The sequence below is a fragment of the Panulirus ornatus genome, chromosome 51 (assembly GCF_036320965.1).
Source record: "Panulirus ornatus isolate Po-2019 chromosome 51, ASM3632096v1, whole genome shotgun sequence".
Classification (NCBI taxonomy): Eukaryota; Metazoa; Arthropoda; class Malacostraca; order Decapoda; family Palinuridae; genus Panulirus; species Panulirus ornatus.
In genome coordinates, this window is record NC_092274.1 from 4164398 (window position 1) to 4185000 (window position 20603).

Consider the following 20603-nt stretch of genomic DNA (forward strand, 5'->3'; position numbering starts at 1 on the left):
TTTTTATGATAAATGATAATGATAGTAATGATAATATAGGATAAAACATAGATTATATGGGATAATCATAGTAATGATAATATAGGATAAAACATAGATTATATGGGATAATCATAGTAATGATAATATAGGATAAAACATAGATTATATGGGATAATCATAGTAATGATGATATAGGATAAAACATGAATTATATGGGTATTGACGTATATGGTCGTCTGGTTTAGGAATAAACCTAGGACGCGAGTCCAGGGGGAAGGTTTAACTCAGGTTTTGAGGTTGAGAGTTAAGGAAGGGATGAGACGGGGGTCTGGCGGTGTTGCTGGGGGCTGCCGAGGGACGAGTGGGGGCTGGAGTGGAGGAAGGTTTAGCTGACGGTGCAGTGCGGCTTCGTCAGCGCCTCCTGCAGCAGATATATTGACAGCCTTGAGGGTCGGTGAAGGGAGAATGGCTGTTAAGTCTGGGGCGCAGGTGATTGGCTGTATGTAGGTACGATGGCTGACGGCGTCAGGCCTGGTGCCTGACGCTCCAGGCTGGGCTGACACTGGGGGTGACGTACCAGAGGACTGACACTGCTGAGGGGCTGACGCTCCCTGTCGGGAATTCCTATTATTAATTGGTTTATTGGACCTGTTTCTCTTCCCCCATTACAAGTTGGACCACCACCCAAGTTCACTATTATTTCGCCACTCGCATCATCATTACAGTCAGCAAACAACCCACCAGCAACAGACCACAAACACAAGAACATCAGAGGAGGAAGAAAAAAAATCTTCGCTTGGTTCCTTCCTTTGTTCATTCTTTGGGAAAAGAGTAATACAGGAGGGGAGGATCCCCTTCCCCCCTGATTGACGTCATTCGTAGTCGTCTGTTTTGGGCATACACAGATGATATGTAAGTGGTCATTATATGTACTCCACACTAGGAAGTGTTATGTGTGTGTGTGTGTGTGTGTGTGTGTGTGTGTGTGTGTGTGTGTGTGTGTGTACCCAAGATGGACCTACCAAGTGATATCACATTGTTTACAGTCTAGGAGAACCGAACCCTGATTATAGCAGTGGTTTTCCCCCGTGCATTTGTGAGCCAGTTCATCCAGCTGGCCAGGTGATGGTCGGCCATGCTAATTAGCTGATGTTTTTTATTTCCATAAGACCCAACCAGCATCCCGTTTTCTGTCCTCATCCCTCCTTGACGCTCCGTAGCTGTCTTTGGAGAGTCCAGCAGACGCTTAAGGTCGATAACGATGATAATATTACCCAGTCTCGTCGACCATATGACTCCCTTCAGCTACAGACGTGGTTGTGTCACTCGTATTTGGCCTGGATGAAGCCACCACCTTCTGAGGTGTGCCTTCACCTGCCTTGGTCAGCCCTTGATAACATCCCCGTCACAACCAAGCAAACCAACCCCAGGGGCGTCACACCATCATAACCTCCCCGTCACAACCAAGGAACCAACCCCAGGGGCGTCACACCATCATAACCTCCCCGTCACAACCAAGCAACCAACCCCAGGGGCGTCACACCATCATAACCTCCCCGTCACAACCAAGCAACCAACCCCAGGGGCGTCACACCATCATAACCTCCCCGTCACAACCAAGCAACCAACCCCAGGGGCGTCACACCATCATAACCTCCCCGTCACAACCAAGCAACCAACTCCAGGGGCGTCACACCATTATAACCTCCCCGTCACAACCAAGGAACCAACCCCAGGGGCGTCACACCATCATAACCTCCCCGTCACAACCAAGGAACCAACCCCAGGGGCGTCACACCATCATAACCTCCCCGTCACAACCAAGGAACCAACCCCAGGGGCGTCACACCATCATAACCTCCCCGTCACAACCAAGGAACCAACCCCAGGGGCGTCACACCATCATAACCTCCCCGTCACAACCAAGCAACCAACCCCAGGGGCGTCACACCATCATAACCTCCCCGTCACAATCAAGGAACTAACCCCAGGGGCGTCACACCATCATAACCTCCCCGTCACAACCAAGGGACCAACCCCAGGGGCGTCACACCATCATAACCTCCCCGTCACAACCAAGGGACCAACCCCAGGGCGTCACACTATCATAACCTACCTCCCCGTCACAACCAGCAAACCAACTCCAGGGGCGTCACACCATCATAACCTCCCCGTCACAACCAGCAAACCAACCCCAGGGGCGTCACACCATCATAACCTCCCCGTCACAACCAAGGGACCAACCCCAGGGGCGTCACACCGTCATAACCTCCCCGTCACAACCAAGGAACCAACCCCAGGGGCGTCACACCGTCATAACCTCCCCGTCACAACCAAGGGACCAACCCCAGGGGCGTCACACCATCATAACCTCCCCGTCACAACCAAGCAACCAACCCCAGGGGCGTCACACCATCATAACCTCCCCGTCACAACCAAGGGACCAACCCCAGGGGCGTCACACCATCATAACCTCCCCGTCACAACCAAGGGACCAACCCCAGGGGCGTCACACCATCATAACCTCCCCGTCACAACCAAGGGACCAACCCCAGGGGCGTCACACCGTCATAACCTCCCCGTCGCACCAACCCCCACGTGGGGTTACGACCGTCTGGCCTCCCCCCTCCCCCCCCCCATCCATGTGACAAGGCAGCTTTACGCTCGAGTTGGTAAAAGGTCGCTAGTGGGCGGCATGGTGGGGGGGGAGGGGGGTGGGTTGCATGGTGGGCGGCAGGGTGGGGATGGTGGTGTGGGGGGGTGGCAGGGTGGGTTGCATGGTGGGCGGCAGGGTGGGGCTGGTGGTGTGGGTGGGTGGCAGGGTGGGTTGCATGGTGGGCGGCAGGGTGGGGCTGGTGGGCGGCAAGGTTGGACTGGTGGGCGGTAGGGTGGGCGGGTGGGTGGGTGGTTATTCAGGGCGTCCGTGGGTGAGCCGGCATCAGCTGTTGTATAGTCAGCAAGGCTTTAAACGCTTCGTAATGTTATTCCAGGTAGTTCAGTGAAGGATCGCCACATTCACTGTACCGTTGCCACAGTCACTGTAATACCACCACAGTGGTTGCCACAGTCACTGTAATACCACAGTGGTTGCCACAGTCACTGTAATACCACCACAGTGGTTGCCACAGTCACTGTAGATACCACAGGGTTGCCACAGTCACTGTAATACCACAGTGGTTTGCCACAGTCACTGTAATACCACAGTGGTTGCCACAGTCACTGTAATACCCACCACAGTGGTTGCCACAGTCACTGTAATACCACAGTGGTTGCCACAGTCACTGTAATACCACAGTGGTTGCCACAGTCACTGTAATACCACCACAGTGGTTGCCACAGTCACTGTAATACCACAGTGGTTGCCACAGTCACTGTAATACCACAGTGGTTGCCACAGTCACCACTGTAATACCACCACAGTGGTTGCCACAGTCACTGTAATACCACAGTGGTTGCCACAGTCACTGTAATACCACAGTGGTTGCCACAGTCACTGTAATACCACAGTGGTTGCCACAGTCACTGTAATACCACAGTGGTTGCCACAGTCACTGTAATACCACCACAGTGGTTGCCACAGTCACTGTAATACCACAGTGGTTGCCACAGTCACTGTAATACCACAGTGGTTGCCACAGTCACTGTAATACCACCACAGTGGTTGCCACAGTCACTGTAATACCACAGTGGTTGCCACAGTCACTGTAATACCACAGTGGTTGCCACAGTCACTGTAATACCACAGTGGTTGCCACAGTCACTGTAATACCACAGTGGTTGCCACAGTCACTGTAATACCACAGTGGTTGCCACAGTCACTGTAATACCACAGTGGTTGCCACAGTCACTGTAATACCACAGTGGTTGCCACAGTCACTGTAATACCACAGTGGTTGCCACAGTCACCACTGTAATACCACAGTGGTTGCCACAGTCACCACTGTAATACCACCACAGTGGTTGCCACAGTCACTGTAATACCACCACAGTGGTTGCCACAGTCACCACTGTAATACCACCACAGTGGTTGCCACAGTCACTGTAATACCACCACTGTAATACCAACACAGTGGTTGCCACAGTCACTGTAATACCACAGTGGTTGCCACAGTGGTAATACCACAATAATGTAATGTGATCTTTATGTTTAGCTCCGAGTTATGAAGAAGTTTGGTTATGTATAGATTTATTTACCATCTGAAGGTCAGGTAATGTAGCCATACACCTTTATGAACGAAATTGTTTCAAAATATAAAGACAAATGTTTCTGTAGTTTCAACCCTTCTGCATGACGGTACGATCTTTGAGCATGACGGTACGATCTTTGAGCGCGACGGTACGATCTTTGAGCACGACGGTACGATCTTTGAGCACGACGGTACGATCTTTGAGCACGACGGTACGATCTTTGGCGCGACGGTACGATCTTTGAGCATGACGGTTCGATCTTTGAGCACGACGGTACGATCTTTGAGCATGACGGTTCGATCTTTGAGCACAACGGTACGATCTTTGAGCACGACGGTACGATCTTTGAGCACGACGGTACGAAGCCTCGAGGACAACGGTACGACCCATGGCTGCGACGACCGTAACCTTGAGTGTCAGGTCAAGGCCGGGTCGTCGTCCCCGTCGTGCTCGGGGAATCGAACCGTCGGTCCCAGGTGTCGCACCGTCGTGTTCACGGACCGCACCGCCAGGGAAGGTGGGATCAACCCTACTGTGTCGTTCCGTCGGGCGGCGTCGGCCATTGTCGTATATTTACGCAACAGATCGCATGACAGTGACGCCCATTGACGAGCGCAGCGCACGGGGACGTACCCCTACCTCACCCCCCTGGCGGACGTGCAGCTTGGACGCATCCCAACAGTAGAAGGCCTCACGTTTGGACCCTTATGATGATGACTGTTAAGGGCGTCATTTTCACTAGTCTTTTTTTCCCTCCTCCTCCACCATACATGTTGCGATTGCGGTGTAAGAATAGACGTAACCCACTAACAGACCAGTAGGGGTCTAGCAAGATCTTAACAGGGGACATGTGTGTGTGTGTGTGTGTGTGTGCTATGTTTTTTTTATCATATATGTATAGTGACCGACTTGGCACGGTCGACGACATGACCAGGTCGTGGCCATCTTTGGGGGGGAAGTAGAGAGGGGTTTGTGGTGAGGGATGACGACATAAACAGAGATCATCGTGTGGGTGTTCGTAGACCCGGCTGCTGAAGGACGCAGGGTTGTACGATGAGGGAAGGGAGGAAGGGAAGACCAGAGCTTCACTGACCGACCAACAAAGGAGGTATCGTAACGGTCAATCCTCGTATAACGTGTAGCCTCACGCATACCACGGACACCATGTTCTCCCGTTGTGATTTACATCATGGTTGTGACGCCTGTGTTGTGATAACGTATGTTACGCCGTGTGGTATCACTGACAAGGACCAGGGGGCCCTGTACCACAACCAGGGGGCCCTGTACCACAACCAGGGGGCCCTGTACCACAAACCAGAGAACCCTCTATCACAACCAGAGGGCCATCATGGGGGCCTGTACCTCAACCAGAGGGCCCTATACCACAACCAGGGGGCCCTGTACCACAACCAGAGGGCCCTATACCACAACCAGAGGGCCCTATACCACAACCAGGGGGCCCTGTACCACAACCAGGGGGCCCTGTACCACAACCAGAGGGCCCTATACCACAACCAGAGGGCCCTATACCACAACCAGGGGGCCCTGTACCACAACCAGGGGGCCCTGTACCACAACCAGAGGGCCCTATACCACAACCAGAGGGCCCTATACCACAACCAGGGGGCCCTGTACCACAACCAGAGGGCCCTGTACCTCAGCCAAAGGGCCATCTCTCACAGTTCCTCAGGGATCGCTCAGGGTTCAGTACACAGTAATCTCGTACCAGGGGTTCGAACCCTTCCATAAGTGGGACTTGACTTTTTCAGGGCGATGGTGTGCGGTGCATTGACTACCCAGACTTAATCCCTTAATGGCGCTGAATTAGAGTCGTCGTTAAGTGTTTATTAACTCCTTCATCTCCACAGTTCGACCCTTGAGCACGACGGTACGACCCTTGAGCGCGACGGCACGACCCTCACGCACGACGGTACGACCCTTGAGCACGACGAACGACCCTTAACCCAGACGGTACGACCCGCGGGTGTGATGAGGCGACGTTTGACCCAAGCCATCGGGTGTCAGGTCAATACGTCGCTCGATCATACCCAAAAGGGTCGTACGACCATGATCAGATCATACCCAAGGGTCGTACGACCATGATCAGATCATACCCAAGGGTCGCACGACCATGATCAGACAGGAAGGGTCGTCTTGTGCCATTGTATTCAGAAGGGGGTCGGAGCGCCGTCATATGCTCGAGGGGTCAAGTCCAGGTGACCTCCCAGGTATAACGGTGATGATGATGATGGTGTGTGGAGACCCCGCCGGCTGGATTCTGTGAACCTGGACTGCGTATGACCGCCTCTGTCGGCGCTGGTCTCGGAGGCCGTTTTCTACCTGCACCATTATAGCAGTGGGGTGGCCTTAACTGCACCGGTATAGCAGTGGGGTGGCCTTAACTGCACCGGTATAGCAGTGGGGTGGCCTTAACTACTCCTGTATAGCAGTTGTGTGGCCTTAACTACTCCTGTATAATAACAACTGTATAACAAAGGGGTATAGAACTGTTGCACATATATGTAGTTAAGAGGCCACGGGTTACACTGAGTGTAAACCTTTCTCCCTGCAGCACACACACACACACACACACACACACACACACACACACACACACACACACACACACACACACACACACACACCTGGAGAGCGGAACGCCATTGTGCAGTGGACACCCGCTAATTAACCAGGTAGACCCCTTCAGTGGGAAAGGTTACAGGGGGGTTGACTGTTCTCTCTCTCTCTCTCTCTCTCTCTCTCTCTCTCTCTCTCTCTCTCTCTCTCTCTCTCTCTCTCTCTCTCTCTCTCTCTCTCTCTCTCTCTTCCCACAGTAGTGTTGAAGAACGAACACTTAACGTGTGGCCAGATAGGACGTCGGTAGAGTCGACGCCACAGGGGTGAAGCCAGAGCCACCACTTGCAGTTTTCTTACAGAGAAAACTGGGTTCGGGGAGTGTGGTGTGACCTGGCAGGTACTTGTGGAGGACCTGACAGACGAGCTGATGGTTTATGACAAGGTTAGGATTATGTGGGGATGGGATCGTCTGGTGTACATAATGACACATCTCCCTCCGGCTCAACGTTAGGCAGGGAAGATGAGAAGCGAAAACCATACAGAGACTATACTGCCTTGGAGACTTTATAGGAAAGTGTGGACTGGAAAAGATTACGCTCTCACAGCATTTTTTTAAGTTTTAGTTTTAGAAATGTTATTTTACTTGTCTAGATATACGTAGGCAAGGTATTTGGGTGATAGCGTGTGTAACTGTTGCCAGAATGTGGTGAGAGGAGGGTCAAGAGTGACGGAGAAAATTCTTAATGACTGACGGTTGTGAGATGTGGCAACATTGTCGTTGTGTGTGTGTGTGTGTCTGTGTGCGTGGCGAGGACCCTGATGTGGCAACGGTGTTGGTTGAGTGTGGCCAGGATCTTGGAGAGGCAGACTGACCCACTGGATCTCAGAGGTGGGTCGTCCACGACCCTGGGGTACTACTACTACTACTACTACTACTACTACTACTAGTGCTGCTTCTGCTACTACTACTACTACTACTACTACTACTGTACATTTTGATGGGACTATTCTTAAACCCCCTGTCCACGACGACGATACAACCCTTGAATACGACGCTACGACACTTGAATACGACGGCACGACCTCTGAGTACGACGGTGCGACCCTTGAGTACGACGGCACGACCCTTGAGTACGACGTTATGACCCTTGATTACGACGTTAAGACCCTTGAGTACGACGATACGCCCCTTGAGTACGACGGTACGACCCTTGAGTACGACGGCACGACCCTTGGATATGAAGTCCTGGCCTTTGACCTGACCCTTAAGGTTCAGGCCAAGGACGAGAGAGGTCGGCCACCATACCCAAGGTTCGAGGGTGGTTTAAGGCGGCGTGTGTCGTCGGTCTGGTGGTGGTTGTGGTGGGGATGGAGCTGTTGACGGAGACGGTGGGTAAGGTGGGAGCCGCTCCACCACCACGTTAACGGTGGTGGAGGAGGACGAGGGTAGGCTGAATGTATGGCTATCCCAGTTGTTACCCTCGACGTGAGTATTTACGACTTTTTTTTTACAGCTTCGTATTCTTAAGTTGATGGGGGGGGAAGGGGGTTTGTTCCCACCCCATTATCTGGGGAGGGTACATGCAGCGGTCCACTACGTGGAGGGGGAGGAGTGGGCGTGTTGCCGTGGGAGACATATGCACGGAATTAGGACATGGGAGATGCCACGTTTGATAGCGGATGAATGAAGTACCATTGAGAAGTGTCTGCGCATTTCATTATAAGAAAACCGCCAGGACCCAGAACTGCGAGCGAAAAAGAACGGGAGTTTCAGAATTCATCGGCCTCTTGCACAAGTCCTTTTGTGGAGGGTTGGTCCAGGGTTGAAAGTGGGGTTGGGGGGTGTGGGGTTAGGGGGGGGGGTTAGTATCAGCCATGCAACTCGGGAGTTGAGTGTTTATATTTACATGGAGATTACCCGCTAAACTGATTCGATTTAAAATACATTTGGTGGGAATAACTCGTCGTAGAACACGCTTGAGGGGTGTGGACTGACGTATGGTTGTGTACGGGGCGTGTGTGTGTGTGTGTGTGTGTGTGTGTGTGTGTGTGTGTGTGTGTGTGGGAGGTGGTTGTGGAGTGGCCCAGGTTGGGCAAATGTCCCCACCTGCTGTTGTGAGTACCTGCTTCATGAGTCAGTGATAAACCTCATTATTATCTCAGGAGGAAGGAGCCCCAGTTTCCCCATAAGGAAGGAGATTATATCAAATGAGTAATGTCTTGCGCCTCATGAATTCGCTCTCACAGTGGTTATGGGAGAGTGATGAGTGTGTGAGGGGGAGGAGGAAGGAGTGACACCAGAGCAAGGCAACCCACACCACCCCTCCGTCAACCAAGACCTCATAGATATGTTCACACCGTCTCTCTCCCCCTCCTCGGCTGAGCGACCAACTTCCCATGTTTTTGTGTGTGTGTCACATAACTTCCGCGACGGACGAGTTGATTTGTAAGGCCGAGACGTGGCTCCCTGAGGCCGTGTTGAGCGACGCTCCTGCGCTCCCTGTGTGGCGTGGGGGGAGTTGAATGCTACGCGACTCCCGTAGCCTCACCTGTCGCACAATGCTCCTACGACGTAACTGTTGCGACGGTGCAGTCGACGTAGATGGCCTCTGTAGAGCATCAGACGTTTGTTTACGTGTTGCGTTACGTTAAGAACTTCATGTTTTAAGACTTCCTGGTGTAAGAGTGACCACACATCGGGAGCCATTCAGCGAGGTCATGTTGGACGTTTACCTTCCTGTCGGGTCGGGTCGTCACGTCTCGCCTCCCATACCTGGTCGTGGACCTCTGTCACCTGTCAGGCTGGCTCCCCCCCTGATCTACCAGGCCCTCCGCCCTCCCTCCTCATTACCATACACGGGTCACAGGTAGTGCCATTGTCGCACACGGTGGGGCGGAAGCCAACCCGACCCAGGGAGATAGATGACCTTGCTGGCGTGGCGGCGGGCGAGGTCAGAGGTTGGCATTTCTTGTTGCTGCCTGAGCTGACCTCTTCATACTCTGGATACCAGCAGCTGCGTCAGGTATGCGTGCAGCTGACACACTGTTGTGCCAATCATTATTGTGTTTGAAGTTGTCTTTGAAGTACATCCTTTGAGTGGTAATGGAGTCTACATGTGCCCTGTGTACTTTACTCTTCTGTACGTGGAAACATGGCCAGTTCATGGCCCCCCCTCCACAATGTGTGCAGATCTTCTTCTGTTTTTCCTTTCACGTGTGTCCGTTTTTTACCCGCGTGAGCGAGGAAGCGTCAGGAACAGATGACTGAGTCTTAGAGGAAGAGAGAGAGAGAGAAAAAAAAACTATTTTGGCTTCTTTCTCCGTCCTATCTTTTGTAAAGTTATGCAGAAGGGAAGGATTTCCACCTCCCTCTGCCCTGCTCCTTCCCCTCCTAGCTGCCTTCTGAGACAAGTGGGAGATACGTGGGCGTATTCCTTCTCTCTAGTCCTTAGGGATATCCCAAGGGATGATTAACATTGTAGGACTCGGAACAAGTTTTAACTTATTACAGATAAACACAGTGGGGACTTTGAACGTTCGTGTTGTGTTACACGCCATAAACAATGTATTTTGTTGTCACAAAGTGGAAAAGGGTGTCTGTACAGTATGTAAACCAGGAGTGTTTGTAAGGAACTGTCGACTCTACCTATAAACATGGAATGTCCCTCTGTAAGAACAGACTGTCTCTCTATGCTTTGTGTATGTAAACACAGACTGTTAACTGCAAAGATGGAGTGTCATTGCCTGTAAGGCTGGACCGTCTGTCTGTGAATATGGTACAGTCTGTAGACACTGCTAGGCTGTGGAGAATATTCCTTCACTCGTATCTCCAACGAAGGTTCTCTCCCGCTTCACCTGTGTTCCCTCCATGATCCTCGTCCCCTTCCGTTCCGTTCCAGTGGTTCCGTCTGTTCCGACTCACACCACCCAAGTCCTCCCGCCCCGCCCACCATATGTGACCTCATTCACGTTGATTTCAGCATTTTTTTTGTTTGTTTGTTTCCGACGCATTTGTGTGTTTTTGTAGCGTTGGTTGTGAGGTATGTTAGCGGTTGCCAACCTCCACACTGAGCTGTAGGTATCATGGGTATGTGGGTTATATCTACACTCCCCATTTTCTTTATGTATGTAAGTGTGTGTGTGTGTATGTGTGTGTGTGTGTGTGTGTGTGTGTGTGTGTGTGTGTGTGTGTGTGTGTGTGTGTGTGTTATAGGGAGAAAGTTTAACACTGGTGTTACTCCCTGGTTGGCACCAGGTCCTGGCCCTCCTGACGCTATGTAAACAGGTCCTGACGCCTGGTAACCTGGGTGGCACCAGGTCCTGCCCCTCCTGACGCTATGTAAACAGGTCCTGACGCCTGGTAACCTGGGTAGCACCAGGTCCTGGCCCTCCTGACGCTATGTAAACAGGTCCTGACGCCTGGTAACCTGGGTGGCACCAGGTCCTGCCCCTCCTGACGCTATGTAAACAGGTCCTGACGCCTGGTGACCTGGGTAGCACCAGGTCCTGGCCCTCCTGACAGGTCCTGACGCCTGGTAACCTTGGTGGCACCAGGTCCTGACGCTATGTAAACAGGTCCTGACGCCTGGTGATCTGGGTAGCACCAGGTCCTGGCCCTCCTGACGCTATGTAAACAGGTCCTGACGCCTGGTGTCGACTGGTGTCTGAGCTCGGCCATTGTTTACACAAGGGTCATCTGGATTATCGCATCACCAACCGCCATTTTCTATGGCCAGTCTGCTGATGATGTGTCCTGTTTGCTGGCCTGACTGACAGTCAGCCATTCTGCTCCGCCTGCTCTGGTCAGCCTCACTGGCTGGCTTGCTTGCTTGTCTGCATGCTTGCCTGACCACTTGCTTGCCCGCCAGCCAGCATGATAATCTACTTGTTCTGGATGCATGTGCGTTCCCTCGGGGGTCCCCTGCCTCACACATCATGCGTTCCCTCGGGGGTCCCCTGCCTCACACATCATGTGTTCCCTCGGGGGTCCCCTGCCTCACACATCATGTGTTCCCTCGGGGGTCCCCTGCCTCACACATCATGCGTTCCCTCGGGGGTCCCCTGCCTCACACATCATGCGTTCCCTCGGGGGTCCCCTGCCTCACACATCATGTGTTCCCTCGGGGGTCCCCTGCCTCACACATCATGTGTTCCCTCGGGGGTCCCCTGCCTCACACATCATGTGTTCCCTCGGGGGTCCCCTGCCTCACACATCATGTGTTCGCTCTCATTTTTGCTCGTCCGTTTGGTTGTTGGCTGTGTGTGTGTATGTGTGTGTGTGTGTACACGTACCTTCCCTCGCTGTTCCTCCGCCCCCCCGACACGCAGCGATGATGGGCGATAACGTGTTGATATCAGGTTAGGTTGATATTGATAAATGGAGGACGAAGGAACGGCAGCAGCCCGAGATAAACACTGCGCAGTGGGCTGCGCGCTGGCTCCATCGCCAGGACCTCCCCTGGCCACGTCTCCTGCATCCATGAGGTGACCCCTCCATGCGTGATGACGTCAGAGTCAAACGACCTCCTACGAGCGGCCCAGCACGACGGACGGGTCGTTGCTGGGTGGTATTCAGCACCGGTGCGAGGACGGGGGGCCGGTTGGTCACTGTCCAATGAAAGTTAACGTCTGTTGTGGTCACATGGCGGCGTCGCGATCGCTGGCGAGTCGTGAGGCGTTCGAGAGTTCGAGTTGTTGATCTGTTGGTGTTACGGTGGCAGGAAGGAGTGTATCATGAAGGAGGCTCACGTAACGAAGGACGTGGGGCCATATAGGAAGGGAGGACAGTGTGATGGAGCGACGAAAGGTGCTTGTGTATAGGGAGGGAGGGAGGCCAGTGTGATGGAACATGGGATGGAAGGAAATCCGTCCAAATGAAGAGATTAGTGAAGACTGAGGCGGCGGTAGAAGATGGGGCGCCGCCGGAGGTCGTGGGTAGCCCACTGTGGTCCACGGTGGCACCGCCCTGGCCATTACGGTAAATGGAGACCCCCCTCCTCCCTCCCCTCTCACGGACGACAACTACTACTCTGCACTTTGCCCCCGGAAGTTAACGACCGTTGCTGTGTGACGTTACCGATGACGTCAGCAGTAACGTGACGTCCACGATGTAGACGTGTGCATGACGTGGTCTCTGATGGCGCCTTCCCTGAGTGACACGACCTTTGAACTCAGGAAAGTTTTATATATATATATATATATATATATATATATATATATATATATATATATATATATATATATATATATATATATATTCCTATGAGTCCACAGGGAAATGAAACACGATAGGTTCCCAAGTGCACTTTCGTGTAGTAATCATATCATTAGGGGAGACACAAGAGAGAAATATAATAGTCAGTTTGAAGTTCTCGTGGTAATGAGGTATTGGTGGTTCCCTCAGGGTGGTGGTGAGGGATGGTGGTTGTGTGGTGGTGGTAGGGGATGGTGGTTGTGTGGTGGTGGTGGTGGGGGATGGTGGTTGTGTGGTGGTGGTGGGTGATGGTGGCGGTGTGGTGGTGGTGGTGAGGGATGGTGGTTGTGTGGTGGTGGTGGTGGGGGATGGTGGTTGTGTGGTGGTGGTGGTGGGGGATGGTGGTTGTGTGGTGGTGGTGGGGGATGGTGGCGGTGGTGTGGTAAGTGAGGGAGGAGAGCAGTAACCCGATTCCCTCTGGCTCCTGACGCTGACGAGTGTTTCAACTAACTCTCTCTCTCTCTCTCTCTCTCTCTCTCTCTCTCTCTCTCTCTCTCTCTCTCTCTCTCTCTCTCTCTCTCTCGTAAACAAAACACGATCGCACCAGATCCTGACTAGAAAGCGAGGCGAGGCGAGACTTTAAACCCCCCACTCCATAAACGATGAATAACACTGCGTTAAAGACGCTTCTGTAGTATAAACAGAGCCAGCAGGAGAAGGGGATTGAGAAAGATCCGGTAGCCATCATGAATATAAACAATAGAAATCAAAGATCATGATAAGACATAACACTGTGGAGCTTAATAATGAGCGGTATGATCATACGAACTTTCACAACGAGAGAGGGAGAAATTTGGGGACGAAAATGTTCAGGTCGCAAACTGATGGAAATACGCAAGTCAGGAGAGAATTCAGAAGCAATTCATGAGCGAATACGAGGATATGAGACGTGCGAATTACCGCGAGAGTTGAAAGAACATGGGGGAAGGTACGTGATAATCTACTCACCACACGGGATTGAAGAGATGAGCTCCAAAGCCTCTCAGTAAGGAAGAAATAGAAGGATTAAGACGCCAAGAATGCTAATGGGACATTCCAAAAAAGACTTTTCTTTTCACATGTATGTCGTTTCCCACCTCAGCATGGTAGCGCTAGGAACAGACCTGTGCATACCCGAAAACACCCACACACACACACACACACACCACACTTATGCCAGCAGTGCCAACCCCAGAAAACGGACTGTCATTGACAAAGATCCCTGACCAGGGTTGGACCTGATGAACCTTTACACACACACACACACACACACACACACACACACACACACACACACACACACACACACACAGAGTCATGCACAAAGTTATCATGAGGATCATATAATGAGCGAAGCGTCTTGACACTGCATGATGCCTTCACCATCTGTCCACGAGAGGGCAGCACTCCCGTAGTGCCCCTTGGGCGCCTCTCTCGTCCGCCTCCCTCAACCCCCCAGCGTCTGGCTCTTGTGATGGTCGACCATCTTCTGCTCTGTCTCTCCCTCCTTCAAGTCGCCCTTACGGTGTGCGGGCCTTGAGCACGGCGGTACGACCCTTGGGTTGTGAAGGCCAAGGTCTTAGAGAGACCCGACTCTCAACGAGTCGTCGGGGTCAAAGACCAGGCCGTCATGTGGACGGTCTGTGAGGGTCGTCGTGTTCCTGGGCGTAAGACGCAGGGATCTTGACGTATTGTATTGACCTCTTGGGGTCGAGGTCAGCTGCCTTTGGTGACCTCCCCTTGTGAAAGGTCTTATTGACAGGGGAAGAAGGGGGGGGGGGAGGTGTTGTTAGAGGATGACGAGAGCTTTAGGGCATCGTCCAGGGCTGTAACTGTCACCCACGTTATTTTCCATTATGAAGACGTTTGGTCGTGCGATGTATCGCTCTATCCTCACTGACCAGCTCGACAGAGGTTCTTCAGTCTCGTGAGGAGTGTAAACCTACACTACGATGGGCTGTTCCTATCTTCTCTTCTGTCTTTGGACGCGCCCAATGTTTCCAGACTCAAATGACGACCGTAAACCCAATACTTTTATCCATTTCTTTGGTTTGATCCAAATTGCTGGCTGCTAGGGTGATTTTTTTTCGAGTTACATGTTACTGTACAGCGTGGAAAGTTGTGCTGACAACGTGTTCAGTGTTCAGGGATCACACCGTCGTGTTCAAGGGATGCGTACCGTACCAGAGAGGCGTCTCTGCGTCAACCTGACGCTGAGAATCACTTAGCAGTAAAACATTTTCAGCGTCTGATTATATCACGTGGAAAGGTCAAGAGTTCGCGTGCTGTGGTGGTGGTGGTGGTGGTGTGTGTGGTGGTGGTGGGTAATACATTGTGTGGAGGGTGGGTGATATATGGTGGGTGTGGGTGTGGTGTAAGTGTTACATACTGAAGGTGATTAATCTTCTTTATGGTTTCATTCAGTGGGATACGTGGTCATGTGTGGCGTGATACATATGGTACACACATCCTTATGGTCTTAATTTAGTCTCTCTTTCTCGACGAATTGTGAAGAAACATCGGCTGACGTAATACATAACTTATGTTGGAGCAGTGCACTGGATACATGGCTGACGTAATACATAACTTATGTTGGAGCAGTGCACGGGATACGTGGCTGACGTGATACATAACTTATGTTGGAGCAGTGCACTGGATACATGGCTGACGTGATACATAGCTTAAGATGCTTGAAAGTTCAGCTGAACGTGCGCAGTGCGTCGAGATAGAAAACTGAGTTGAACGTGTAGTGCGTTCAGCTCGAAAATCAGAGAGAAATTCCCGGGGAATGTGCTCTGCATTCAGGTTGAAAATCGACCTGAACGTGCGACGGGTCTGGATTGAAAATCCTTTTGAATGTGGAGGGCGGGCGTTCACCCAGGAGATCTAGGAGAACGAGTTGTGCTTGTCTGACCGTGGGGTTTGCTCATCTTTAAAACATTGAGTTTGTTGTGGGGGGGCTGTCGCCCCTGCCGTTCACTTCCTGCCTCAGTATCTCGTTCAGTAAGTTCATCTGAACGCTTCTTAGAACTCCTCACATCCATCATGACGTTCCCCTGACCGTTTGGTTCATCCCATCCAGCATTACGTTCACTCGAACGCTTGCTAAACGTTTGATCAGTTCCTTACCTGGTCTTACAAGAGATGGAGATGTATAGATAAAAAGTTCTTTATCTATTCCCCGTTTTATCTTGGATGGTTGAACGTTGGCCGTGCCGTTCTTTGTGATTGGCTGAAGGGCCGTCATGACATCATCAATAGGTAATATGTTTCGTGGTCTGCGATTGGTTGAAAATACGTTTTTATACCCCCCCCTCAATATAGAGTCAGTTCCCAGCTCTGTGATTGGTTGATGGAGTTTGTTATGCATTTCCCCATTGGCGGGGGTTGTGGGAGTTTGTTATGTATTTTCCCATTGGCTGGGCATCTCTCTTCGGCGGCGCGGGCAGGCCGCGGAGGCGTCGGTTCAATAATTCGTCACCTGTTGGTTATTTCAAAGGGTTGCCGTGTTATGCCGTAGCCGTCTACCTCAGCCTGTCCCTACCTCCCCGTGTGCCTGCCTGGCTGACCTTTGGGCAGCAGGTGAGCGCAGGTGAGGTGGACGAGAGGAGGAGGGGGAAAGAAGACGAGGAAAGAGAGTGGAATCTGTTGCCCGTCTGCTTGCGTCCGTAGCGTACCTGTGTGTTGTGTGTGTGTGTGTGTGTGAAAGCTGTTATTCAACTTCGCCAGCAATCAGACTTTCTGGTATATTATTGTCGCACAATAAAGTACCTCCACAAATGGCGAAATAAATCTTTCCTCTGCCAGAGGCCATATTCTTGTCAAAGGTCCTTCACGATGAATGTGATTTTCACCTCACAGCTCGAGTCCAGGTTACCCTCGAGCTAATGTTAAGAAGACGAGCTAGTTACAAGTGGTTAGAGCAGTGTCTGGAACGCATTTGTTGATCTGTTCTGAGAGATTTTGGCAACAGTGTGTATAATAGATCGGTGAATTATAATTTTCATAGTGAATACTGGAGACAAAATGTAATTTCCTTCGTGGTCACTGGAGACAGAAACCAAAGTAGACCATGCACAGAACAGGGTTATATACCAATACGTGTCTTCTGCTTGAGTAAAACGAATATTGAAAAAAAATAACTGGAAGAATTGATTCATGAAGAGACATAATCCGTTTTAGTTGTCTTCGCTCGGCCGGTCTGGCGACTGCAACACATTGCGAATGACATTTTGTGGATCAAGGATGAACGTCAGGCCACAGGACAAGAAAAAGAGCCTCAGAAAACGCCAGCGTGGAACCCAAGTATGAGGCCACGAGTGTAGATCCTTCTGCGTAGACTCCCTTGCCGTCTGTGAGGTATAAGAGAGAGTGTGGGTCGGTCTGAGGCCTTGTCTCCTACGACTGTCGAAGCCTTGCAACACTGAAGCGCCTCACCTACTCACGGTTCACCATAATGATGATTGATGGTAGGTCTGCACAGGGCGGGTGTGTCCTGCTGTTTGTTGAATGGGCGAGGTCGTGTTCACCTTAAAACTCCCCTCCCTCCCTCCCTCCCTCCCTCTCTCCCTCCCTCATTCCCTCCCTTTTCTCTCTCTTTCCCCCCGTCCTCCCACACTGTCTCTCTCTTTCTCTCACAGACGATAGAATGAGTTTTGTTTTTGCTTGCGTCAGCGTCTGTTTTATACCCTTGAGTCCTGTTTCCTGCTTCGTTCGATTTTCTTATATATATATATATATATATATATATATATATATATATATATATATATATATATATATATATATATATAGGGTAGAGGACCTTGGTAACCATCTTCAGGTGGTTCCTGCTGTGTTGAACATGTAGTGGCGGAGGTTTGAGTGTGAGGGACCCTCGCCGGACCTTCCATTATATTGTAGTTTCTTATCTCATGAGACCGTCACAAAGGCGGAGGATGCTGCGTCACGGCCTAATTTGCCGTAACACGCAGGTCGGGGACGAATTCTAAACACGGAAGGAGGGTTGCCGCCTGCACAGTGCACGATGTCATTTAATGTATACGAGGGAAAGTCTTCCACCGTTCCAATAACAATTAAATCCTTTTATAAACATCAATGACGAAGATGTAGCACGACAGTTATGCGATGAATAAATATACATATCTTATATGGCGATAGAATTATGATATGACGTAGGTTTAAATCTGGTAACGAACTTAATGACGTATTTATAACCATTTTTGTACCAGTGGTATTTATTCGTATTGAAACGGAAAAGTCAGATAATGTGTGGCCATTTTTTGTTTTAACTTGGGCTTAACGAATGCATGACCGAGATGAATATTGCCACATCCTCTGGTCATTATTCTGTACAAACGAGTATGATGAACGCCACTGTGTCCTCTTGTCTTGAAGATGCGTTCTTGACCCGGATCGTGGAGGAAGTTTACGTAACCCTGAAATAATTCACCGGGTTGGATTATTAGGACAATGTCAGTGTTATGTACTCGATTTTTTTTTTATATACGAATTAAGATCGTCATGAGTCATGACTTTGTGGTTGAGGCCCTTCGGTGTAGCACAGTTGAGTCTGATGTGGTTCCCGTCGAAGGGTGCCTGATGACTGGCCAATCAAGGGCCATTGGGGTTAACAAACTACCAATCTACTACTCAGGATAGTTCATGGCGTCGCGTAAAGATGTTTCTGTTCGTCTGTTTATCTGGGTTTTCTTGTCGGAATTTGTTGACGACTTCACGAGGATGAGTTGCTAATGGTGGGGCGATGTGTTGTACGTCGCCTGGAGCGGGGGTAGGCGATGTCAGTGGGGGCGGTGGCGGGAGGTGTCGTCGCTGTGGTAGCTGGAGGACGTCAGCTTGGAATGATGTAAGCGATGTCATTCTGAGGTCGAGGGAGGGTGATGTCAACACAGCTGAAGTGGATGTCATAATGATGGGTCGAGATGAAGTCATTGCGATGTATGCAGATGATGTGTCTGGTCAGGATGCATGTAAACATGTTATGATGGCAGGAATGTACGTTTTGAAACCTATGAACACGATTGTACGACCCTTGAGCACGACGGCACGACCCTTGGGCTCGATGATCTGTCATTGGACGTACCTTTTAAAGGATCAGGTCGAAAAGGCCTCGCCATCTCGTCCAGTGGTCGTACCGTCGTACTCAAGGGTCTTACCGTCGTGCTCAAGGGTCGTACCGTCGTGGTAAAGGGTCGCATTGTCGTGCTAGAGGACTTGAGGAGATGGGGGAAATGAACGTAGCCGGGAATGGGAAGCGAAGACCTGTTCTCCAGTACTAACCCATTTAGCGTGTGAGTGGACGTACAACTTCGAACTCAGAGCAAGACTCATGTCCCCGACTTTGCTGTGTTGGAGACGCGAGGAGGTGAGGGAAGGAGGGGGGGGACGTCTTGGGAAAGCTGGTTGGGCTGGCAGATAAATATGTCGGTGAGGAGAACACGGAGAAGAACGCGCTTGTACGAGCCAGCGCTGGGTGGGTCAGATGAACGCAGAGTGAGATAGTAATCCACGGGTCGAAGATTGTAGAAGGCTAATATATACATAGCCATTCTCAGGGCCTTGTTACGAAGAGTGATGCGCCCTAGGGCCATCTATAACTTCACTTCGTCAAGTGGGAGAGGAGGCAGACTACGGATGACTGAGGGTAAACATTGTTCCGGAGACATTTTAAGTGAAAGTCGAGGCCAGACGAGACCCAGCCAGACCTCGCGTTGAGGCGAGTCTCCGTGGCCTCTCCAGCCTCCCAAGGCGATGCCTCTCGCCAGGGGGAAGGTGACGGACGAGGACATGAAGATTGCCCCCCCGACATAGTCATTACCAGGAAAGACCGGGAACATGTGAAGTTAATCTTGTAATTTAGAGAGAGAGAGAGAGAGAGAGAGAGAGAGAGAGAGAGAGAGAGAGAGAGAGAGAGAGAGAGAGAGAGAGATTAATATTATGATTAAAGGGGAAGAAAACTGGATGTGTGGCACGTGGAGGAGAGAGAGACTGGAGGAAGAGGAGTTGTCGAGAGTCGGGGAAACACATCACGAGGGACTCTTTAACCTGTGCCTCTCGAGTCTTGCATTATAGACACCAGTTTCCCCGGGTCAAAGGTCAGAGGCTAGTGTCCTGGCCTTGACACCTGCCCCACACCCCAACCCTCACACCCACAGTCACTTGTTGAGTTAGTGGTGACCATACAGCGATCATGGCAACCACCCAACGACCATGGCAACCACCCAACGACCATAACAACCACCTTGCGATCATGGGAACCACCCAACGACCATAGCAACTATCCAATGACCATGGGAACCCATAACCATGTCAACCTGTGGTTGTGTAACTGGCTTTCGAGAGGGCGTGAAGACTTGTACCACTGTTGCTCTCGTTCGTAAAAGGCCTGAAGAGATGAGTGCCATTTAATATACCTGAGGACACCCTGGAGGCCCATTTACGCCGCCCGGTAGAGTGGAGCCGATGTATACGGACCGATAGAGCGGCGAGTGTATAAACCGACCGACACGCTAGAGAGTCACTTTATACCGAATGACTGAAACGAAGGGCGAGTGGGAGTAGATGGCGGTCAGGAGGCGTTACACCAACACAAATATATTGAGAG

The 20603-nt window shown here is 51.2% G+C and overlaps 1 protein-coding gene across 3 annotated transcripts in view; it reads left to right on the forward strand.

Annotated features, from left to right (window-relative positions):
• LOC139764851 (uncharacterized) overlaps positions 1–20603 on the forward strand; it is a 174082-nt gene that overhangs the window by 99724 nt on the left and 53755 nt on the right. The window contains exon 1 of one of the 3 annotated variants that reach the window (XM_071691852.1): positions 17246–17448. The exons of the other annotated variants lie outside the window; for them this stretch is intronic. Coding sequence (XP_071547953.1) covers positions 17446–17448 — 3 coding nt within the window. The 5' untranslated portion in view covers positions 17246–17445. Of the gene's footprint in view, positions 1–17245; positions 17449–20603 lie in introns of those variants that run through there. 3 annotated transcript variants of the gene reach the window in all.